General features: G+C 40.8%; 1 protein-coding gene across 8 annotated transcripts in view; it reads left to right on the top strand.

Annotated features, from left to right (window-relative positions):
- The window catches only part of SRPK2 (SRSF protein kinase 2), a 144,874-nt gene that overhangs the window by 91,797 nt on the left and 27,678 nt on the right, over window positions 1-25,399 (top strand). For all 8 annotated transcript variants that reach the window (XM_084811468.1, XM_084811469.1, XM_084811463.1 and 5 more), the window contains 9 exons: window positions 2,288-2,439; window positions 7,457-7,565; window positions 8,490-8,577; window positions 8,836-8,923; window positions 15,205-15,311; window positions 17,799-17,964; window positions 19,362-19,387; window positions 22,272-22,518; window positions 24,661-25,149. In XM_084811468.1, coding sequence (XP_084667594.1) covers window positions 2,288-2,439; window positions 7,457-7,565; window positions 8,490-8,577; window positions 8,836-8,923; window positions 15,205-15,311; window positions 17,799-17,964; window positions 19,362-19,387; window positions 22,272-22,518; window positions 24,661-25,149 — 1,472 coding nt within the window. The remainder of the gene's footprint in view (window positions 1-2,287; window positions 2,440-7,456; window positions 7,566-8,489; window positions 8,578-8,835; window positions 8,924-15,204; window positions 15,312-17,798; window positions 17,965-19,361; window positions 19,388-22,271; window positions 22,519-24,660; window positions 25,150-25,399) is intronic.

Below are 25,399 nucleotides of genomic sequence, written 5' to 3' on the forward strand. Positions count from 1 at the left end.
GATTTCAGCAATCTAATGTGAAGGTGACCAATCTTGTGTTTTTTCCTAGTTGATTTTAGGTTATTTCAGATGATACTAGCATATACAATATTCAGGGCACCTGTTTCAGGGGATGTGTGGTACTCTGACAAGGTGATAAAGATTGCAGATACTCTAACATAACGTTAGGTTAGAGTTTGGTAATAACAAACTATATTGGAAGTATGGCAGAGTGATTTATCTTAGAAGGATCCAAAATGCTGGCTTAAGCAGAGCCTTCATTTGCAAGCTTGCCTGATAGTTTGCCTGCTGAAAGATACACTTAGAGCCAATTTTCCGCTTACCTAGAATTGTCTTTGGCACTTGGTGACAGGAATAGACATTGAGCCTGTTGCCATAGTAACGCTGAAGTATAGCAAAGGATATAGGTACAGTATTGCCATTTGGATATACTGTTACTCCTATTTTTGTGCACATAAATGATTCAGACCTGCCTTTTAAAGCTTGAAATACATAGAACCGATCAGGATGCTGAAACATTTTGGAAAACATATTTTATAAAATTGTGTTTTATATGACATTATACAATTTGGTTAAAAAAAATAAGGCTGGTTGTCTCCAGTGTTATGTAAGAATGATAAAACTGAAGCTGAGTTTTAATTATTGGCTTGCTGGGAAGAATAATTAAGCATGTTTTTTTCATGTAGTAATTATGGTTGATGGGATTTTATGAATGGGCGTGTACATCAGTCAATTGATTGCTTCTCATGAAGCTATGTTTCTTTGTATATTTTTAGTTTTCATACTTGCACTATCCATAAGCTGCCGCTATTGTGCTATTCAATTACATTTTCCTTCTTAAAAAAATTGATAACTTTGGTCCATCCTCAGGCAGAAGACACTGAAAAGGGTGGGGGAGTAGGTAGGTGAGTTGCAGTGCACTCAGCTGTGAGAGGAAGCTTTTTCTCTTAGTCTGCTCTAGTCTTATATAAGGCAGGACCTCCCCTGTCAGAGTGGGCTCAATTCCAAGCATGCTATCTCATCTACTGTACTACAATAGTTATTCTTCTCAATGAATTGTAGCACTTATTGAGACTGTTGCTGCTCAGTTGTAGCACTCCCCCCCCCGCCTCTTTTTTAAAAATTTTACCTCTCTGGTTCCCCTTGAGCAGGCTTTCTTGGTTTCCCCCAAGTATTTGTTAGGGGCTTCTTGCATTCTACAATTTAACTGATTTTGACTATCATGGCATCTGCCAAAGAACCTTGGAATTGTAGTTAGATGTATGGCTTTAATCTGTCATCCCATTGTTCTTTAAGTTAGCTTTCCAAACCCATTCATTAGTGCTTCATCATTTAGTGAACCATCTCCTGTCTATGTGATCAAATTACGTTAATCTTTAAAATACTGTATTCCCTTGTGGCAAGTTTATCCTGTCTCTCTTTCATCCTTAGGCCTCTGTTTCTCTAGCACTACAGTTTTTGTCCATCCATTGTTTGGTTTCTGGATCAAGGAATGAATATGTGGAACTATTATCTCCATTTAAGGATTTGGCTTGGAGCTCTAATAAAGCATGTTAGTTTAGAAGATTGACTAGAATTTTAAATGGTCAAAAATACAACATTTGGCTGGTTCAGACATAATGCCAAACCATGGTTTGGTACTAGGGGAACAAGCCTTGAAGGAGTCTCAGGTGCTCCTTTTTCCCCTTGCATGTGATAACAGAGCCAGCAAAGGGGCACCTCCACCTGATCTTATACCCACTCAGCTAGGCTTGGGGGTTTGACTTCTCTACCCACCCTTTGACTTACTTGATTTCAGTTTTGCTAGTTGAATATCTTCTCTCCTAGCTTGATAGGAATGATAAAAATCTGTGCATTAAAGCAGTGAATTAGATCCTCTCTTCTAGCCATTCCCCACAATCCATGATAAAATCACTTTGCCAGGTTCGGATGTCACAAAAACCACCCTGAGAACAGGCCACCCTAAACAACCCTACTACTACAAGCCATGGGTTCTCAGAGTGGCTTGTTTGCAAAAAACAACCCACAATGAAAAAAATGCTCAGGACTTGGATGTAACCCTAAGCCATCTTGCAAACACCCATGGTAACAACCCACTGTGGCTTAGCGTAATGGTCTTTGTTGTTTTTGTTGTAATAGACTAACACAGTTGCTCTCTGGAAATTGCTTTATTAAAGAATCTAACTGAACAAGTTGTTGAATAAAAGGACAAGGAAGGAGTAATGGCTTAGTACTCAGAGAGGAAATGGATAAAGCATTTTATTTATTGAATATTTTGTGTTTGTAGGCCAGAGCCTCAGCAAAAAGTTCCCTCTGTACCACCGCCACCTCCTCCGCCACCTCCTCCACCTTTGCCAGAGCCAGCACCACCAGAGCCAGAGGAGGAGATTCTGGGATCTGATGATGAAGAGCAAGAAGATCCTGCAGATTATTGCAAAGGTTAGTGTATATCAACAATAAAAAGCATGTTAATTTGTGAACTGGGGACTTGGTATACTTTTAGACTAAAATACCTCAAATTCTTTTATAAAAAGTATTATCTTCCACATCATGTTAAATGTTAAGTCTTCTGAAGTGGACAAGGAAAAACCCTAATTGGTTGGTGGTGATCCAGTAGACATTTTTTACTTGGATTTCCAAAAGGCCTTTGACAAAGTCCCTCAGCAAAGACTCCTGAGCAAACTCGGCAGTCATGGAATAAGAGAAGAGGTCCTGTTATGGATCAGTAACTGGTTAAAGAACAGAAAGCAGAGAGGGAGGAATAAATGGTAAATTCTCCCAATGGAGGGAAGTAAATAGTGGGGTCCCACAGGGATCTGTATTGGGACCAGTGCTTTTCAACTTGTTCATAAATGATCTGGAAATAGGAGTAAGCAGTGAAGTAGCCAAGTTTGCCAATTTGGTTTGACACCAAACTACTTAGGGTGGTTAAAACAATAAGGGATTGTGAGGAGCTCCAAAAGGATCTCTCCAAACTGGGAGAATGGGCATCCAAATGGCAAATGTGGTTCAATGTAAACAAGAGTAAAGTGATTCATGTTGGGGCAAAAAATCCCAGTTTGAAGTATAACCTGATGGGATCTGAGCTAACGGTGACTGATCAAGAAAGTGATCTTGGGGTTGTGGTGGACAGCTTGATGAAAATGTCAACCCAGTGTGAGACTGTTGTAAAAAAGGCAAACTCAACCTTAGGCATAATTAGAAAAGGAATTGAGAATATAACTGCCAGTATCGTACTTCCTCTATATAAATATATGGCACGTTCACACTTAGAATACCGTGCGCAGTTCTGGTCACCACACCTAAAAAAATATATTGTAGAGCTGGAGAAAAAGCAGAAAGGGGCAACTAAAATGATCAAGGGGCTGGAGCTTCTCCCCTGTGAGGGAGGGTTGCAACAGCTGGGATTGTGTAGCTTGAAAAAAAGGAGGGTAAGGGGAGACATGATAGAGGTGTACAAAATTGTGCATGGTGTTGAGAATGTTGATAGGGGGACATTTTTCTCCCTCATAATACTAGAATCCAGGGTCATCCCATGAAGCTGATTGGTGGGAAATTCAGGACAGATAAAACGAAGTACTTTGTCACACAATGCATAGTTAAACTATGGAATTTTCTACCCCAAGATGTAGTGATAGCCCCCAATTTGGATGGCTTTAAAATGGGGTTAGACAAATTCCTGGAAGAGAAGCTTAACAATGGCTTCTAGTCCTGATGGCTATGTGCTACCTCCAGTACCAGAGGCAGTGAGCCTATGTACACCAGTTGCTGGGGAACATGAACGGGAGGGTGCTGTTGCACTTGTGTCCTGCTTGTGGGTTCCCAGTCAACAGCTGGTTGGCCGCTGTGTGAACAGAATGCTGGACTACATGGAACCTTGGTACGATCCAGCATGGCTCTTCTTATGTTCTTTTCATAAGCCTTGGGGTAAGTGAAAAAGGCAAGCCAGAGACCTTGTTAAGGGGAGGGATTTACAGAGTTTTGTTTTTAAAATCTGTCAACCAGTAGGCAAAATAGCTGTATTGTTCCCTATTATCAGTCAGATCTTGTCCTTTTCTCCAGAAGCTCCAAGTCAATCTCGGGATGGTTGGAGGGTACAAGGGGAGATATTTGACAACTAGGCCAAGTCACTCCTCGTTGGTGGTAGGATTTAACCTAGAGGCTAGCATTTGTTAATACCTGCTTTTTGAAAATCTGTCATGTTGTTCACAAATTATCATCTTAATGAAATTATAAGGATATCTAGTAGCTATCCATCAATGTTGGATCAGCTCATTTTCCAGGGAACAAATTTATGTTCTATTATCTTCTCATAAAACACAGATTTTAACTTATTTTCTTAAGTAAAAATACCTTCTTTCAAAAACAAGAATGCTATTGGCTAGGTAGTAAGCTGCTTTTATCTTGATACAAATTATATGTGGAAAAACCAAGGAGCCGGGGGAGAGACAGAATGGGATGCCAGAGAGAATGCGGGCATGGTGTTACTTCTGAGTAAACTCATTGGCTGTAAGGCTTTCCTTTCCTGGGAGTAAGTGCCACTGAAATCTGTGTGGCTTGCTTCTAAGTAGGCATGCATAGGATTACACTGTAAGTCTACTTAGAGTAGCGTCTTAAGGTCTCCCATCCCTTTCAGTGCATTTACTTGGAGCCTCCCCTTCCCATTGACTTCACCGACTGCCTCTTCTCGCTTTGCTCACCAGTTTGATGGGCTTTTTTCCTCCGAGGTGATGGGGGAGTCTTCCTTCTTAGCCACACAGGAGAAAGGCTTGACAGTTAGGATTTCAATGGGTATTAAAAGTGCCTTGCATTGGGAAGACAGCCAGCCACTACCTCTTCTTCTAACCTACCTTGCAGGGTCGTTGGGAAGCCAGAATAAGGGGGAAGAGCAACAACAGCAGTGGATGGGGGAAGAAGCTGGGTCTAATGAAGAAGGTGACCCCCGTGAAGTGGTTGCCGGGGGTGGGGGCACTAGGGATGGGGATGCTGCACACACATCTTTGCTTTTTCGCTCCTTCATTAAAGTGAAATTGTGCTTTAAGTCCCCGTTTTAGGGGGGGGGGGTTAAAGAGTGGGGAGGCTGCACATACAACTTTGGTTAAAGGAAAAAATAAAAGGACCTGGAAGGCAGGGAGGAGACTGGCCAGAGTGGGAAACTGGAGCAGAACAGAAGGGGGCGAGGGAGGGGGGAATCGGCAAGAGGAGGAGGCGGGAACACTGATGAGGTACCAACCCAGACTCCACTCAGACTCCACCCAGCCATGAAGAAAATAATTTGATTAGAGCTCAGTGGAAACAGCACAGAGCCCCAGGCTACAGCAATGATAATCCAGGTCTTTAAGGACTGTGGAAACAGGAAAAGAAGAAGATGAGATTGGGGAAACATCACAACAAAGTTGCAAACAAAGTGAAGCCGATAGTGTGAAAGCACACCCCTAGACCTCTGGTGTAGTCTTTACATGTCATTACTGTTTCTTTGAAAACTTGTGCTTTGAGATTATTCTAAAATTGCTGTACAAAACCATGGTGGAGTACAAATTATTTGTTATTCTGGTCCAGCTCTTATTTACTCTCGAGATGTCTCCCATTCATCCAATTCACAAAGGCAAGAATTTCTAACACTTGCCAGCTAAGAATACCAACATATTCAAGAGATACTCTGGAAGAGTAACATCTGAATTTCTATTTCTTCAAGAGCATTCAGTCATTGTATGAGATATCTCATTATTTTATGTACAATGCTGAATTGCACAACAGCTCTTTATGACCTCAGTGGAATTTCACTTTATATGTCATGTTTAAAGAGACACAATATTTTCAAGTTATCCATATTGATGTTTTTCATTCCTAACATGGATGCATGAAAATCCCAGTGTTTGACTTTTTTAAAAGGCAAAATAACTGCTTCAAAGGTAACTTATCTGACATTTTGTAAGCTCTGTAGGTGTCTAAATTCTACACATAAAAAGAGATGCTAATATGCAAAATACCTTATATAGCCTGAAATTGATACAAGGTAATGCAACTAGAACACCATTTCCCAAACTAATCTGGCCATGGAACACTTTTGGGCTTGAAATTTATTGACGGAACCCATAAATACTGGTCAGTCTGGAATACCCATGGGATATGGGGGGGCTAGGGAAACTTTAGTTCCCCATAATAGCAAAATAGAGGAAGCAAAACCTATTTTCATACAAAACATTTCCATACTTAATGCTCAAAAATGCATCTTTTTTTTAATTTCAGTTTTTAAAACTTAGTTTCGGGGGGATGTTTTATACAAATAATAAAGAGTGCAGAATGAAGGAGCATTATCTGAACGAACCGTCCTTCAGATAGGAGGACCTCAAGTATAAAAATTAAAAGTTAAAAAATAGATTGTCCTTCCTTAAAGCTTAAAATATTTTAACGAAAGAAAGGCAAACAAAAATATGGAAATATTAATTATTTTTCATGGTTTTTGAGCCTCGTGTGGCGCAGAGTGTTAGGCGGCAGTAATGCAACCGAAACTCTCCCCACGACCTGAGTTCGATCCCAGCAGAAGCTGGTTTTCAGGCAGCTGGCTCAGGTTGACACAGCCCTCCATCCTTCCGAGGTCGGTAAAATGAGTACCCAGCTTGCTGGGGGAAAAGTATTTAGGACTGGGGAAGGCAATGGCAAATCACCCCACTGTACAGTCTGCCAGGAAAACGCTGAGGAAAAACAGTGTCCCTCTAGGGGTCAGTAACGACTCGGTGCTTGCACAAGAGGAACCTATCCTTTCCTTTCATGGTTTTATAAATTTGATCTTATTCCATATAACTACTGGAAAATAAAAAATAAGTAACACAAAAATTCAGTCAATTATTTTATGGGAAATACACATTTTGGGCATTGTCCAGTGGGGCCCTGCCAGTTCAGGTCCATCCACAAAAGGCCCCACTAATCCATGGCAGTTCTCTATTTTGCCTTGAAGAGCGGCATATAATTCCTTTAATATGAATAGGTATTATTTAGAGGTGTTTTGGAGGGTAATGATGAATGGAGGTAATTAAAGTAATTGATTTGGTGGAGCGTGATCTGGGTGGGGAAATAATTAGGGATAAATCAATTGAAGAGAAAATGATTTCGGATAATCTGGGGGTGGAGTGCAAATTGAAGAATGTATCTTCTCAGTCATTTATTTGGAATGATTTTGATGGGGAATTAATTGGCTTGCCTTCTGCAAAATGGTTAATTCTAGTAAGTATACGTTTGTACTTATCAATCAATAAATTATCATATGCACATTTATTGCTATTTTTGTTCTCTTTTTTGGTGGTGCATATTCCCTTTTTTGGTGATGCGTAAGTGGCCACCCTACCTAGTAAATACAATTGCAGGCTAAAGCTACTTGGAGATATGAAGAGGCTTTCATATATATAATCAAAATAATGCTAATTTTATGTGTGTCTTATTTTTTATTTTTTGAAAGGTGGCTATCATCCAGTGAAAATTGGAGATCTTTTCAATGGTCGGTATCATGTTATCAGGAAATTAGGATGGGGACACTTCTCTACAGTCTGGCTATGCTGGGATATGCAGTAAGATATACACCTTTCCCTTTGCATGTTAGCTTTCTAATGCATGTAATGGTGCTTTATTGGATTAATTTTAGAATAACTAATGGGTTAGAATTAGGCATATACGAGAATTACGTTCATGTTCGCAAATCATGTGAATACGTCCCCGTTCATGAACACGAGCAGGAATGCAATTTTGGGGAAATTTTTGTAATGTACATTGAACAGGTGCACATATGCAAATCCCTCCAAAATCCACATTTTCATGCTTCCTCCTATGGCAGAAAATGTGCATTTTCAGTCAGGAAAAATGTGCATTTTAAAAAATTCATAATTTTTCAATTGGGAAAAACTGCACACTTTTAAAAATGCACATTTTCCAGACTGAAAAAAGAAAAGAAAACAAAGCGACTCAAGGTTCGAGGAAGAATTTGGAGACCTTAGTGAGTTTGAACACTGCATGTTTGCCCATCACGAGTTAGGATCTGGTTGTGGTTATATAAAAATGTCTGGTTTATTTTTTGTATGCAGCATTATATAGGAATATCAATACTACCTTTTAGTTCAGTCAAATTTTTATTTCATAACATTTATGAGAAATTGAACTCTGTTTGACCTTAAATTTCATCAATGTGCTTATCAAATGCACATGCTTTAAAAAGGAAGCAAAGGTGTTTTACAAAGGACATAGTAATATCATTATACTTTTGATTTAGTTGCTAAATACACTTATTTATTTTCCAAATCCTATTATTGGAAGTTAATAATTGAAGAAAAGGTTAAAGCTATCGTTTAGTCATGTGAATATTGTTGAAATGTTGCCACCATTTGTTCTGAAGCTGCACTTATTTTGGAATAGGCAAAGAGATTTCATTCTATGTCTGTTTTTAAATATAAAAAATGTATTGGCTCTGATAGCTTGTTTATTTACTCATTATTTTAAAGGGGGAAAAGGTTTGTTGCAATGAAAGTTGTGAAAAGTGCTCAGCATTATACAGAGACAGCCTTGGATGAAATAAAGTTGCTTAAATGTGTAAGTATTGTGACAATATGCCATGCTTAGTGACTGTGCGTGTAAATGTAATTATTGACACAGATGTGTAATGTTGTGATTCACTTTCACTTGGAATTTTGTAAAACAGAACAGCAAATTAAATTAAAAACTGCAAGGCTTATTTTAGCTACAGTGTCCTTAAAACAGATGTTTAAAATATGTTTTGCAATGTTAATGTTTCTCTGAATCTGTTTAAATTAGCATTTGTTCAAGTGACCTTTTAATCTTTGTTTTTAGGTTCGTGAAAGTGACCCTAATGATCCAAATAAGGACATGGTTGTACAGTTAATCGATGACTTTAAAATTTCCGGCACGAATGGCATACGTATCTTTTTCTTTTTTCCCCTCCTGATTGTCTACTGTCTTGGTTTTTAAGGGACAAGGAAACTTTGTTTATGCTTTTCAAAGTAAAACACAGGGCTAGGTGATCAATATTTCAACATTAATATTAACATTATTAGGGAGCAAGCCTATGGCTGCTAGTCAGCAGCCAGATGGCCATAGGTTACGTGGTTTTCTGGGAACCGACCTCAGAGCCACGCTCTGAGGTCAGTTCCTGGAGAACCGACCTTCCCCCCTCTTCCACGCTGCCTCGCAGGCAGCATGGAATGGCCTCATGCTCCGTGCTCGGAAGAGGAGTGTGGAGCAGCCAAAATGGGCCTTCGAGTTCGGAGGCACCCGCCTATCCAGTTGGACTCGATGGCCTTTTAGGCCCCTTCCAACCCTACTATTCTATGATTCTGTGATTCTATCCCCATAGGATTGCACCCTTATTATGTTACAATACAGGAGGTAAGTACTGAAAAGGCTATATAAAATAATAGAATAGTAGGGTTGGGAGGGGCCTACAAGGCCATCGAGTCCAACTCCCTGCTCGGGGCAGGAATCCAAGTCAAAGCATCCCTGACAGATGGCTGTCCAGCTTCATCTTGAATGCCTCTAGCGTGGGAGAGCCCACTACCTCCCTAGGTCATTGGTTCCATTGTCGTATTGTTCTAACAGTCAGGAAGTTTATCTTGATGTTCAGCCGGAATCTGGCTTCCTGTAACTTGAGCCCGTTATTCCGTGTCCTGCAGTCTGGGACGATCAAGAAGAGATCCTGGCCTTCCTCTCTGTGACAACCTTTCAAGTACTTGAAGAGCGCTCTCATATCTCCCCTCAGTCGTCTCTTCTCAAGGCTAAACATGCCCATTCTTTCAGTCTCTCTTCATAGGGCTTTGTTTCCAGTCCCCTGATCATCTCTGTTGCCCTCCTCTGAACCCTTTACACCTTGTCTGCATCCTTCTTAAAGTGCGGTGCCCAGAACTGGACACAATACTCCAGATGAGGCCTAACCAGTGTTGAGTAGAGGGGAACTAGTACTTCCTGGGATTTGGAAGCTATGCTTCTATGAATGCAGCCCAAAACAGCATTTGCCTTTTTTGCAGCCACACCACATTGATGGCTGATATTCAGCTTGTGATCTACAACAATTCCAAGGTCCTTCTCGCCTGCAGTGTTGTTGAGCCACGTATCCTTGTATTGCCCCTGTAATAGGCCTCTTAATTTAGAGGTGCCAAGATAGTGATAAATCAGATCCAGGTTTACTTACAAGGAGTACTTTATTGAGTACAATCAGCACACAGACGTACCCAATGGTTGGATCAGACAGCTTCTCTGAACCCAGAGCTATGGGGTAAAATGGGTTTGTTAGCAGTGAGGCAGCATGATGACAGCAAGCATTCATTAGCATTCATTCCCAGCATAGACTAACACTGCTTGTTCAGGACGGAAACAATCAGAGCTTTCTCAGCACAAACAGCTGCAGCTTGGCATAAACATAGCCTCACTTCCCAGGCACATCCTAGGCCCTGATAAGATTCTAGCCTTCATTAGCATGGAATGTGCTGAGGCCACGCTTTTGACCTTTGACTCACTCACATGCTCAGAGGCCCACTAGCAAGGAAATTGCACCAATAATGAATTTAAGCAAAGCATTATGGATCTCTAGGCCCCTCTAAAACGACAGATGACTTGGTTACAGGCCTTGTGCCAGTACAATCCCCCATCTTTTAACTGTGCATTTGTTTTCTTTTTCCGAGGTGCAGAACTTGGCATTTATCCCTATTAAATGTCATTCTGTTTCTGCCCAGTGCTCCAGTCTATCAAGATCACTTTGAATTTTGTTTCTGTCTTCCAAAGTATTAACTATCCTGCCCAATTTGGTGTCATCTGCAAATTCAATGAGCATTCCCTGCACCTCCTCCTCCAAGTCATTAATAAAAATGTTGAAGAGCACTGGGCCCAGGACTGAGCCCTGCGGTACCCCGCTCGTTACCTCTCCCCAGTTGGAGAAGATCCCATTGATAAGCACTCTTTGAGTCTGATTCTGTAGCCAACTGTGGATCTACCAGATCGTTGTTTCATCTAGCCCACTTCGAGCTAGTTTGCTCATCAGGAGATCATGGGGCACTTTCTTGAAAGCTTTGCTGAAGTCGAGGCATATGATGTCCCCAGCATTCCCACAGTCCACAAGGGAGGTTACCTGATCAAAAAATGAGATCAGATTCATCTGGCAGGATTTGTTCTTGACAAATCTGTGCTGGCTTCAAGTAATCACTGTGTTGTTTTCAAGGTGATTACAGATGGATTGCTTTCTCATCTGCTCCAGAATTTTCCCAGGGATTGATGTCAGACTGACTGGTCTGTAGTTCCCAGGTTCCTCCTTTTTACCCTTTTGGAAGATAGGGACCACATTAGCCCTCCTCCAGTCATCTGGCACTTCACCCGTCCTCCATGATTTCTCAAAGAGAATAGACAGTGGTTCTGAGAGTTCTTCTGCCAGTTCCTTTATTACTCTAGTTCATCTGGCCCTGGAGATTTGAACTCATTCAAAGTAATTAGGTGTTCCTTGACCATATGCCTATCGATCTCAAGCTGCAATCCTGCCCCTTCAGCCTGGACTTCACCTTTGCCAGGGGGGTCATAGACCCTCCTTTGGGAGCAGACTGAGCAAAAGTAGGAATTGAGCACCTCTGCCTTTTCTTTGTCATCTGTTATCATTTTGCTATCCTCCTTACTTAACAGCTGAACCACCATTTCTTCTCTCTTTTACTATGCACGTAGCTGAAGAAAGCCTTTTTGTTGCTTTTGGCATCCCTCACTAACCTCAGCTCGTTCTCAGCTTTAGCCTTCCTGACGCCATCCCTGCAATTCTGTGCTACCTGCCTGTACTCTTCCTTTGTTGCTTGTCCTTCCTTACACTTCCTATATGTGTCCTTTTTTGTTTTCAGGTCATCTCTAAGCTTTTTGTGAAGCCACATTGGCTTCTTCTGTTGTCTTCCACCTTTTTTTCTTGTTGGAATTGTTTGTAATTGTGCCTTGAGAATTTCCTTTTTTTAAAACTCCTACCCATCTTGGACTCCTTTTCTTGTTAGAGTCGCTTGCCACGGGACTTTACTTATCATTGTTCTAAGTTTATTAAAATTAGCTTTCCTAAAATCCAGTGTATGCATATGGCTACACTTGGCTTTTGCTTCCTTTAGAACCAAGAACTCAAGCATAACATGGTCGCTTTCCCCCAGAGTTCCCATAACTGCTACTTTATCCACTAAGTCATCTCTGTTGGTTAGAATGAAGTCAAGGATAGCTGATCCTCTAGTTCCTTCCTCCACTTTCTGTAGGAGGAAGTTATCAGCAACACAAGTCAGGAATCTCTTGGAGGGGCCATGTTTTGCAGAATTTGTCTCCCAACAAATATCAGGGAAATTGAAGTCCCCCATTACTACTACATCAAGCTTCCTTGAAACATTGGCTATTTGCTTTTCAAAAGTTTCATCTCCATCTTCTCCTTGATTGGGTGGCTGGTAGTAGACTCTGACCACCAGGTTCCTTTTATTCTTTGCTCCATTTATTTTAACCCAGATGCTGTTCTCTCCTTTGCGGTGCATTAGCCTCCATCCATTGTTACCCCCAACTTTACATCTCTCTTCCATGTAGGATTCAGTTTAAAGCCCTCCTGATAAAGTTCTTCATTCTGTGGCCAAACACATTCTTCCCAGCCTTTGTGAGGTGCAACCCGTCCCTTGCCAACAATCCATCTTCTAGGAAGTATAGCCCATGGTCCCAGAATCCAAATCGCTCTCATCAGCACCACCTTTGTAGTCAGTCATTCACCCGGAGCATTTTTCTTTCCCTTCTAACTACTGGAAGGATGGATAAGAAAACTATCTGGGCCCCAAAGTTCTTGAGTTTCCTTCCCAAAGCGTCAAAGTCTGACGTGATTTCTTCCTAGCTCCGCTTGGCGGTATCATTTGTTCCCACATGGATGAGAAGAAAGAGATACCTGTCAGTGGGCTTTATGAGTGCAGCAACCCTTCAGTCATGTCTCTAATCTATCCTCCTGGGAGACAGCGTACCTGGCGAGTCCACGGGTCTTCGTGACATATTTGGGTTTCGATCCCATGCAGCAAGGAGTCACCCACTACTACTCCTCTTCTCTTCCTGTTCTTGTAGGCCTTGGTTTCTAGGGATGGACGAAAGTCCCTTACCTGTCCTCGAAGCTTGCTTCGCGGTGGGGGGGAGGCGCTTCGCTTCTCCCCCCGAAGTTCATGCGAGGGGGGGGAGGCGCCCCGCCTCGCCCGGCCGAAATTCAGGCCGGGCGGGAGGCGCCCCATCCCTTGCTGGCGAAATTCAGGCCGGGTAGAAGCGCCCTGTCTACCCGGCTGCGAAAAAACAAAACAAAAAAACCACCCCCGTGATAGGCTACGTAACGATTTATGTAGCCTATCACGGCTAGATTTCCAAAGTCAGCCGTGATAGGCTACGTAAATCGTCACGTAGCCTATCACGGGTGACTTGGAAGAAAGAAAAAAAAAGCACGTACGCAAATGGCGGCCCCCATAGGGCACTGCCATTTGCGTTCCATATTTGGTCCCTGTAGTCTACGTAAAGATTTACGTAGACTACGGCGAAAATAAGGGCAACGCTAATTGCATTGCCCTTATTTTCGCCGTAGTCGACGTAAATCTTTACGTAGACTACAGGGACCAAATAAGGAACGCAGATGGCGGCTCCCTATGGGGGCTGCCATTTGCGTACGCGCTTTTTTTTTTTCAAAGTCACCCGTGATAGGCTACGTGACGATTAACGTAGCCTATCACGGCTGACTTTGGAGATCTAGCCATGATAGGCTACGTTAATCGTTACGTAGCCTATCACGGGGTTTTGTGGTTTTTTTTACTTTCCTTGTAATGGCGGCGGCGGCAGCCGGTTGAAAGACCGTCTGCCGCCCCCACCCCTGACAAAGACCCGATGAACCGCTGCCGGGACCCACCGCCGGGAGGGACATTCGTGAAAGGTAAGTCCCATCCCGGGGGGGGGGTGGAGAATTTCACCGCCAATTTCGGGGGGCCGAATGCGTTGGCACTCAGCCCCCCGAAGTTTCGGGGAGAAATTCTCCCCCATCCCTAGTTTCATCGCCTCTGCTTGACTGACCTTCAGCCTCTTGCTCACTGTCATGCAGGTTCCCCTGTAATTCGTCCTCTGCAGGCTGTCCTCCAGTCTCATCCTCATAGATATCCAGAATGAGATTTTGTGATAGGCTAGAAAGCCATACATTTTTGAAGTGCTTTGTGTGTGTTTATAAAGCTATAGATTGACTTCTTTATATTTGTTTCTTGAAGAGGAGAGAGAGATTACCTATTATTTTTATGGCATGTATCATTTTGTAGTAATCATATGTATATTTTTGTCTCTTTGGACATAGTTTTTGAATGTCACATTATGTTCCAAATAATTTATCCTCTGGGATAACTGGCCTTTCCTGTCAATATTGACTATATAATATTCTTACTGTCCGATCCTCAATAAATTTTCCTCGAGTGCTATAAATGCAGCTAACAAATGGGTTTAATAAATAAAATTGGCTGCAACCCCAAGATTTTCTGTGCTTCTCTGTTTTGCTGTAATAGTACCAGGAGGTAAATGAGCAGCCAGTTTTACATCTGGAATATTTTTAAATCTCATAGACATCATTATATCAATTAATACTGGTTTTTGAACACTTTCTTGGTGCCTGTTTATAAGGTACAGGAGCGCATGTATCTTTGGCAATAGCTATTTTTGATTGTCAAATGAATGATAAATAATGCATGATGTTGGCAACTTTGCCAGCTGATAAAAACTATATTAAAATTTGTTATAAAAAGTTACTGCTTTAAGGATAGGATACATTAATTTGCTATATGCTGAGCTGAAAGTAGTACCTTTATTATTCTGTAAGAAAACGTTTCCCAGTAATATATTTCAAGTACTATGACGTTTATTTCACTCTTTTGTCAGAGCTCTTCCTTTACGATGTGTACCCAGCAGTGGGCTGTACACATAACTATCTGCCCAGCAAGATAATCAGCACGTCCACTTTTGACAGGACCTACTTTGGATCATGCCCCTTCCAGAGCACCCCAGGCATGAACTTTAAGGGATCTGCACAAACCTTACATGCGTATTTTAATAGTGTAATTCCACTCTTAGTTACAATATGGAATATTTACTTCTGTGGTAGTCTGATAATGATGGTTGGAAACTAATGAAATTACTTGCTGTTTATCCTTAATTAAATCTCAGATGTCTGTATGGTTTTTGAAGTACTTGGACATCACCTTTTAAAATGGATAATTAAGTCCAACTATCAGGGCCTTCCTATCCGTTGTGTAAAAAGCATAATACGACAGGTAAGATGTTGATACAGGGCTCCTAGAAATGTGCTAATACTTCTGATGCAAAATTTTATAACTGTCCAGCTGCTGTTAGTGGGATTATATTTTAAAAAATCTTAGTCCTGATATACTGTTGTGTGCAGTGCCTCCAATGATTTGTGTTTATGATTTTGCAGATATCCTTCTTGAATCATGTCTGAATGTTCCAAGTAGCAATCCTTTAAAAATATGTCATGCATGTATCTCATATCAACACTTACCAGGCCATAATTGTGAGGACAGAATTTTTTTATTTCAAAAGAAGTCAGATGCTGAAGAACAGCCAATTATTTTACTAAAATACATGTCATCTGATAGAAAATGATAAAAGGGTACTCTTAATATTTGTATAAGGATATTTTAGTCACACTTATGGGCATAGTCCAACAAAGTGGCGTATATGCCCACAAACAATGTAATGCATTTTACCCCTTCAGTTCTTTTTTCAACAGTGAGTTTCCATCTATTGGTAAATGATTTTGCTAAGTATTCAAAGAAGAAATCTGGGCAGAAGTAGGATTTGTGATTGTTTCTGGTGTTAAGTCTTACAGCACAATCTTATGCATGTCTACTCAGAAGTAAGTCCCATTGAGTTCAGTGAGGCTTACTCCCAGGTAAGTATCAGGTTGCAGCCTTGATGATTGTGATGGATACATGTGTTTAATGTTTTCAAGTGCCGTTAATATCCATGATCCTTTTAAGTAGTGTGGAATACATTTTTTACACCCTCATTAGGATGTACTTGTAATGGAACTTGTTTCCAGCATAACTAAGAAATACATTGTCAAAGGTAGAACAGTTGTTTGAATTTACAAACATAAGCTTACCAGACTGCTTACATTTCTCTTGTTTTAATCAGATAATAAATGTCCTGACTGCATTTTTTTCTCCTAGGAAATGCTGTTTTATCTTTTAATGAGTATTTCCTCTAGCTTTGTCTTTTTTAAACCTCAAGGCAGAGCAATATGAAATCACAAAAAATCATCCTTTGAAAAAATGCCATAAGAAATCTTGTCCATCAGTAATGCATGAAAGTGTACACTTACAAAATTAACTGTAACATCTTTCAGTAGCTTTTAGGATCTTTAAAAATTTTTCCAACATGTTTCAGAAGAAACACTGACATTTCAACCATCCACAGTTACATCTTGTAGCACGTACCGATTTTCATGTCTTGGCTAAAGTTTTTTCTAAAACACAGTTGTAAAGCAGTTAATATAATACATGTTAAATACTTTTGTTCTTATTACATAAATTGAAATTTTTGTGAAGCAGTAAGAAAAGGAAAGGTTCCTCCTGTGCAAGCACCGAGTCATTACTGACCCCTAGAGGGATGCCGCTTGCGCTGGCATTTTCATGGCAGACTATAGCGGGGTGGTTTGCCATTGCCTTCCCCAGTCATGACTACCTTTCCCCCAGCAAGCTGGGTACTCATTTTACCCACCTCGGAAGGAGGAAGGCTTACCTGTCCTAAATATATGTAAATGGAAAGGAGTTTCCCACCCCTTCCCAGTCCTTAGGTAGTGAATACAAACATTCACTAGGATCTGTGCTGAAGTATATGATTTTGAAGTCAGTGGCACTTTGTGCCAAACTAGATATTGCTCAGGAGATGTAGGAACAATTTCTGGCAAAAAAAAAAATTAAATAGAAAAGCAGCCTTAAAATCTGCAGTTGGAAGTAGAAGATTGGCAGGGAAGAGAGGTGTCTAAACCTTTTCCTTTCTTACCGTTTGTTAAACATTGCTCTCTGCCCAGCTGTTTTTCCATCTTTGGGGCAAAAGACATGGCATCCCCCATCCCCTCTGCCCCCCAGAGAAAAGCAATTTAGGGAGGGTGTTTTTGAGAGAACAAACAAGAAGGAAAGTGTCAAGCAGCCTTTCTTCCCAGCTGCAGTTCTGCTCCTGACTGCAGCCTCCAAGGCTGCTTGATAATTACAAAAAAAAAATCTCAAACCCAATGGAGGCTGTTTATGCATCTCCTATGTAACTAGCTTGGCACCTACAATCTAACAAATACATTTAGGATCATGTTTTCTTATTAAACACGTGGAACATAAGTATGTGTAATTTATTCACATTCTCTTTTAACTGCTAAATGTGCCAGGTAGTGCTACAATTGCTGCTGTTTGAAATTATTTCATTGCCTATTATTGTCTGTTCAGTTACTGATTTTTATTATTTTATTGATAATATTGTTGTTCCCTGTCTTGGAAATGCTTGATTGAATGGTGGGCTAATCATTTTCTAAATAAATCATACAATATTGGACTGGATTGTAGCCTATATCTCCTTTTGTAACATTAAAAAAAATGTTTTGCAAGAGAAGGCTAAAAACTGGGACATCCACCTCTGTTAAATGCTTTCTTTGTGATACTTGGAGTCTGAAAGCTGTTGCAGCCTAATCAATGCAAGAGGTTTTCATTGTAACAAAATTATTCTCCTTTTGATTATTTTGTAATCAGGTATTGCAGGGTTTAGATTATCTCCACAGCAAGTGCAAGATCATCCATACAGACATCAAACCAGAAAACATCTTGATGTGTGTGGATGACACCTATGTACGTAGAATGGCCGCAGAAGCGACAGAGTGGCAGAAAGCTGGAGCTCCTCCTCCTTCTGGCTCAGCAGGTACAGTTGTAGATTTATACGCTCAGTAAGTAAAACCAGATTGCAATATTGGCTGCAGAAATATTTAATTAGTTTTCGTTAATGGGAATAATACATTTAAACATGGCTGCTTTGAATGTGTAAAAATGTTATTAACATCTGAATAATGTATAAGTACTATTCATTTTGCCACAGGAAAGCAGTCTGAGAGCTGTATTTCTCCTTCATATCTTTTTGTACTTTTGGTAGTCAAAAGAAGCTTAATTACAGATGTTAGTTGCGCTTGGGTTCCTGCTGCTGCACATCATTCACAACAGCTAGCATTAGCTTTAAAGACTTGGGGGAATATCCAGTCTCTCTCCCCATCCACTCATTCACCTGTAAGGAGATTCCTCTTCCAGCAGCCTCCCTCACACGTGCACAGAGCCGAGAGTGAGTGCACTGAGCAACATGCATGTATTGCTGCATGTAATTGAGGACCTAGGTGTCCCTTAGATTTCATTGCCTTTGAGCCTTGAAAATGGTTATTTGAAATGTACCAGCAAATATAAGCATTTTAATGAAATATGCCTTGAGCTGAACAAGGTGTACTGTTTTTCCTATTTGGTTTGTGTCTTATTCAGAACATTTATCAGTATCACTTCAAGAGAAAGGAATTGTCAGTTCTGCGCCATCCTGCCATGTCTATCTCATAGACCACAGGCTGTGAACTGTGTTACCTTTTCCCACGTAAAGTTAGCTTTTCTTCTTTGGAGGTAGCCTCCGTTTAGGAAAAGACATGCTGCAACATTAAGTGCGACGTCTCTTCAGCACATAGTAAATGGAAGTTTTCAGCAGTTAGCTTTGACTGATTTGTATGCTGAATGTTTTAATAATACATTGCTTTGCATCTGACTTTGTCTGAATAATGAGATCATTTTTCTATGTTGCTTTAAAGCTATCTTTGCTAGCATTAGAATCTAGCAGTGTTTTATAAAATGTAGCTAATAGGAATGGATTGTCTAGGAACTGGGCTTCTTGCTATTATGTAAGTTAATATGTTGAGAAGTTTGCACAAGGTTCATATTGCAAGATTTTCCCGCTTTCTTAATATCTTTACGAAGACCTTTCTTAAGGCATAGAGAGCTTAAACACACTGGTGTTGATCTGATTACATATGACACACCAGCAGTAACAAGATACTGGGGTCAGAATCCTAAACAGTCTTTCCTACCTGTAATGCATTGTGTAGGTGCCACAAGCTTCTCCTCCCTACACTTTTAAAAACTGCTTTGGGTTGGATAAAAATGATCTAAAAGAAGGATCTGCCATCAGCCTCTTCATTAGCAGATTGGGGGGTGGGGTATATTTCTGGCTATTGTATAGAATGAACACTTTATGAATTCGACTCTAATTTTGTTTTTGGTGTTTTTTTTTAGTGAGTACTGCTCCACAGCAAAAGCCTGTAAGTATTCTTATGTTCCTACTGAGTGTGTGATTGTTCTGTTTAGATGTTTGAAAGTTAAATTGCTGGCATTTTAAAGTTCATACATTTTCTTTATCTGATTACAGATGTGGTGTGTAAATGGGATCTTTTGCCTAAAATTCATAACGCGTTCTATTTTTCCATAAGAATTCATATCATTTATATAGTGAAACTATTAAATACAGCTTGTATGTGGAAGTATATTCCTGAGTTTGGGACTGGGGATAGGATCAGAGGATTTTTTATGGATGGACTACTGAGTTGCTTCCTCTCTGGAGCTAGAGGGCAAGCCTGCAGCTTGTTTTGTTGCTGGGCTGCTGAGGCACTCTGACTGCCCTGGCACACATCACAGCCTTCCTCTCCAGCTTGGAGGCAGACGGAGGCAGGATCTTCCCTGTAGTTGTGCTGCATTTGGAAGCTAGAGAGAGGTTCACACATAACACTAGCCCATGGTTTATTTAAGCCATGGGTTGTTGAATTCTGAGTTGGTGTGATGTGTCAACCCAGCTGCTCTAACAAATCATAGTTTGTTAACCATGAACAACCCAGAAAGATAACTCATGATTTGTTGTTGGGTTGTGAACTCTGGGAGGTCAAGGAACAGCTATGTTTTATTTCTGTTGACTTCAAGTCACGTTTTAATGTGAGCTGAATTCCTCCCAGGACTGAAGAATAATTGTATGCATTTTGTTTGTTTGTTTAACATCCAGTAGCTACTTATTTCTTGTCAGCAACTACTATACAGGTTGCATTCCTGTCCAATTAAGCTGTTAAATTCCATTCACCAAGATCCAGAACACCTGTGAAACTTATTTTTTCTCAAACTCCATACCCCCATGCTTCATGATAAATTGCTTTTGAAGCAGAGGAGAATTTCAAAAGCAGTTTGTGTTCTAGCATGTAGGTCAGCTGGAAAAGTGAACAAAATCCCACATAGCTAGCACATATCCCTAAGTTGCACTATGACTGGGTTGACACAACATGCTAACCCACACTCAGTGGTTGAGTGTGGGTTGTTGAACTGTGGGTTGTTTGTTGAACCGTAGGCTAGTCTGAACCCTGGACATTTTCTGCAGGGTGGCTTGTTAACCACGCAGTGTGACTTATTTTTCTTGAACATGCCACCTGAGAACCAATGGTTTGTTGTTGGGTTGCTCAGGGTGGTTAACAAACCACACTGCGTGGTTAACGAGCCATCCTGTGGAAACAGCAATCCTATATCCACATACCTAAGAATTACGGGACTGACGTCTGAGTACCACGTATAGAATTGAATTGTATGCTATTTTTGATCGTAGCCATCAAGCTCAATGTAATTTCAGCAGCCCATCTACAGGATTGCAGCCAAAGTCATCCTATTATAAGTTAGGGCTCGATCCTCTGTCCCCTAGACAGCTTCTAGGGGACATAGGATTTTTCAGTTTCTGGGCTCCAAGGTTGGAAGCAGGGCTCTGACCTCGGAGCCTAGAAACCATGCTCCTTGCCCCCCCCCCCCCCCCCCCGTAGCTGGCACGGTTCTCTCCACACCAGCTACATCTCTGTGCTTGGAAATGGACCGCGGAGATGTACTGTACTGAGCGTGGAAATGGAACTGTAGAAGCTGCATTACACAGCTTCCTATGTGCTGCGCAGCCTCTCCTGCTCTGAAGCTCCCCAGCTAGACAGGCGAAATCGACTGTCTTGCCAAAAATGCAGGGTGGCCAGAACACAGAGGTGAGGATCACCTCTGTCCTCCGGCCACCCTACATTAGATAGTCATCAGCCTCTGAGTTTGGAGGCAGACAACTATCTCCATAGGATTGCACCCTCAGATAACTTTTAGCAAGATTGTAAAAACAGAATTGTTAGTATTTTAGAAAGAATGATGTAATTAGAGAACTAAAAAATAATGCAATGCATGTGTTTATAGGATATTCAAGGTGTAACAAATATAAACCTGACAGTATACAACCTTTAAAAAAGGTAATTAATGCTACCTTTTTCCTGCTGATAAAGAGCATCCTATGATGTGTTGCTTAAATTCTTTTTGTTCACATTTAACAGAAAACATAAGCAGATTTATACTGCTATTGGTGGCTTGTGGGGGGGTTAGGATGGGGCACTGGTGCATCTCTGCTGGCCTCTGGCAGCAGAGAGGAGTACTGCTGGCGGAGGAGCAGCTCTTCCACCAGCAGTTATCCCTGAAACGGGGCATTCTGTGGATGAGGAGGAGCCAGCTTTGGATCCACCGGATCCCAAACCACTCTGTTCTGGCCCATTAGTTATGCCAGCCTGAAACTAGTATAGCGAAAAATGCAAAAATCCTCCTCTCCCTTCCATCCAGGCTGGCATGACCAGCAGAGCTTGGAATGCAGCAGTGGATCTGCTCGTCTCCTCCTCCCTGGCCCCATTTTAGATTGCTCTGCCAGACCCTTTTTCCTGTTGGTGTAATTTAAAGGTGCCATTGCTCTAAATGATTTGAGGGGAAAATAGATTTTGACTGTCTTGGCAGTTGCGAGCAAGTAGGGCATTTATTGAACTGGAATGCTCGAAGGCAGATCTGTCATTCAGCATATTAGAAAAGCTTTCTCGCACAGGTAATGATGACCCATTTGTACCCTGAAAGCCAGTTATACTACGGCTACAATGGTTTTATATAGTGAGAAATGATAGGTTCTCTCTCATTATCTTATAGCAGCAAATTAACTGTGGCTTGAGACTATTTCATCCTTTAAATTGTGTGTTGAGTTTACATTTTATGAAAAGTCCATTCTGCATTAGTATTTTCAGTTCACAGATGTTAGACTTTTACACAATAACCTAACCTCCACATTAGATACTTGCAAGGAACGATAAATAGTAATTAGCCCTGTTAATTTTTTAGATTGGAAAGATATCTAAAAACAAAAAGAAGAAACTGAAAAAAAAACAAAAGAGGCAGGCTGAACTACTAGAAAAGCGTTTGCAGGAAATAGAGGAATTGGAAAGAGAAGCTGAAAGGAAAAAAATAGAAGAAAATGTAACCTCTACTATACCATCCAATGAACAACAGGATGAATACCATTCGGAAGTCAAACTAAAAACTGTTGAGTTAGAGGAGGTAGCAGATGAAGAGCCTGGGAATGAGGATGGTGAGTAGTGGTTGCTTCATTTTGATATAAAAATATGTTATGTCCAGAGACTGTATTGCAAGAATGCTATGGATACTTTGTTTATTCTAGGTTGCTTTATAAAAGCATTGGTCAGGGTAAAAAAAAACCCTAAACCTGATTCCCTGAATCGCAGAAGGCTTTAATATTATTTTCTGTAAAAGCAGCCCCTTTATACTATGTAGCAAATTATTTTTGAAATGGAAGGGTTAAAGAAGCATGGGAGATGGTTGTTTAAAGCAAGAATTCCACTGGGCAAATGCAAACCTTTTATGACCCAGCCTCAAATGGAGGTCAGGTGGAAATGTAACACTGTACATATTAGGAAAATGTTCTGTTATCCTTGCTGTTATCACTTTGAGGTTCTCCTCTGTGTGACCTTTATTCATGTTCAGAATTATCTTTACAGCGATCCAAAGTTCTGTCCTTTTTGCTTGACAGATTATGCCTTACCGTATTGCTCATCTCCCTTTCTTCTGCTAATTTTTCCTGTTTTGCACAGTCTTTGCACATAGTCTCCAGTAAAGCCATTTTTGTTTCCTCAGATCTTTTGGAAAGTTTATGGTATAGTTATTTGATAAATTATGAATTACAACAATATATATGAGCATCTTTTTTCCCCTCAGCTCAGTTGCCATGTAGGGGGAATTTTCAAAAGGGATTGCAGCTGGAGAGGGAAGGGTTAACCCCCCACACAAACATGCTGCAACGCCTTCCCCCAACCCCCCCCCCCATGTGGTAATTAAGCTTAGAAAAACTCTTTCCCTTGGTGCCAATGGGAGGGTTAAAAAAAACAACAACTTAGTTACCATGCAGGGGAGAATTTCAGGGGGAACATAGGTAGGGAGGGAAAGGTTAACACTCCCCTTCCTGTGCACTGTCCATCTCCCAAAAAAGTGTCCCCCTCTGTATGGCGATTAAGCTTAGAAAAAGAACTTCAGTTGATGCCAGTGGAAAGATTGGGCTTCTAACAGCAGCAAGATTACTTGTCATATTCTAGCATAAACTCTTGGGTTATACACAAGCCAATCATGACTCCTTTTTGGAGTTCATTTGAACACCATCTTTGATCAACAATCCCCTCGTAATAAATTGCATACAGAACTGGGTCTCAAGACTTTCAAATTTTCTAAAGGTGAATTCTGGATCTCTTTGTGTGATTCTACTTTCAGAATAAATTATGCCTGTCAAAATCTAGGAGTAGAGGAAAACCTGGTGCTGAAAAGTTGACAGCGTTGGCACCAGGCAGACCTTACTGGGGAGAACATTCCCCAATCAGGGTGGAGGTCACCAGAAGGGCCCACTCCCTTGTTGCCAACCTCCAAACCTCCCTCAGAGGAGGCAGTTGCAGGAGGACCTCAGATGTTGGTTGTAGTGTATGGGCAGGTTTATACCGGGACATATGCTTCATCAGGTATTACAGTCCTGAGCTGTGTAAGGCTTCATAGGTCAAAACCAGCACTTTAGTTGGGTACGGAAGCCTATAATGCAAGTGGGCCAGAATCAGTGTTATATGCTCAGACCGTCTGGTCCCTGTTATCAGTCTGGCTGCTGCATTTTCCAATACTTAATAATATAATATTTGAATATTTGTAAAAAATTAATTTTTTGCCTGAGGGGAATATAGTTGCAGGAGAAAGATGCTTAGATAAGAAGCGGGGCCACTGAACATTATCTTGGAACAAAAGCACGTGCAAAACTTAGGTGCCATTGCTTTCATGGTGTACCACCTGCTTAGGTCACAGTGTTTGATTGCAGAGTGGTGCCAAAATGAGATGCAGTTGCTTCAGAGACCTCTGTCTTTGTTGCAAGGGGCAACTGCAGAAGGAAGTAACCACTGATATAAAAAAGTATTGTTTTAGGTAATAGCAATACCCAAAGGAAGCAAGAAAACAAGCCCTGGAAGCCCATTTAGATAACCTATATAACCAGGAATGTGTACAGTCCTTTAATTCACCTTGCTAACCAAGGTGAAATAGTATAGTTAAGCATAAAAGGAACTGAAACTGCATATTCAAATAACATTTCATGTTTCTTACCACAAATGTTTTGAAGATAATAAATCATAATTTACTGAGAGAAAGTGTAAACTTGTGTGTGTGTGTGTATCTATCCCTCCCTAAGGTGAAACAGAAGATCAGGATGAAAAGGAAGACACGGAAAAAGAAAACACTGAGAAAGATGATGATGTTGAGCAAGAACTTGTCAACTCAGAATCTACAGATCCCACTTGGATAGAATCTCCTAAAACAAATGGCCACATTATAAATGGTCCTTTCTTACTGGAAGAACAGATTGAAGATGACGAGGAAGAAGAGGAGGAATGCCCAAATGACGAGCAATATAATCTTGATGAGCCAAATGCAAAAAATGATTACACTTATAGTAGCTCCTATGAACAATTTAATGGTGAATTGCCAAATGGACGTCATAAAATTCCTGAGTCACAGTTTTCTGAATTCTCAGCTTCTGTATTCTCTGGAGCTTTAGATTCTGTAGCTTGTGGTTCAGCTGTTTCTGAAGAATCGACTGTAACTGAAAGAGAGGGAAGTACTCCATCCCATGATAGGAGCAGGACAGTTTCAGCATCTAGTACTGGAGACTTGCCAAAAAGTAAGCATTTTTCTTTTAATGTTTGGTGATCAAGTTATGTTTAGAAAATGGTGAGCGAGGTTAAACTTTGTAAAGATATCCTCAGTATACTGTCTGCCTGGAATTTTTAATTGACATAATGCTGAACTTTGCAGATACGTCCTCATTGTAAAATGAGAGGCAGAAGAGAAAACATTGTGGCATTGGGAATATTTGTGTGTGTGTGTGTGTGTGTGTGTGTTGGATGCACTGTTAAACTTTGCATTACATT

The sequence above is a fragment of the Heloderma suspectum genome, chromosome 7 (genome assembly GCF_057233095.1).
Source record: "Heloderma suspectum isolate Gila_16-S chromosome 7, 16-S_ref, whole genome shotgun sequence".
Lineage (NCBI taxonomy): Eukaryota > Metazoa > Chordata > Lepidosauria > Squamata > Helodermatidae > Heloderma > Heloderma suspectum.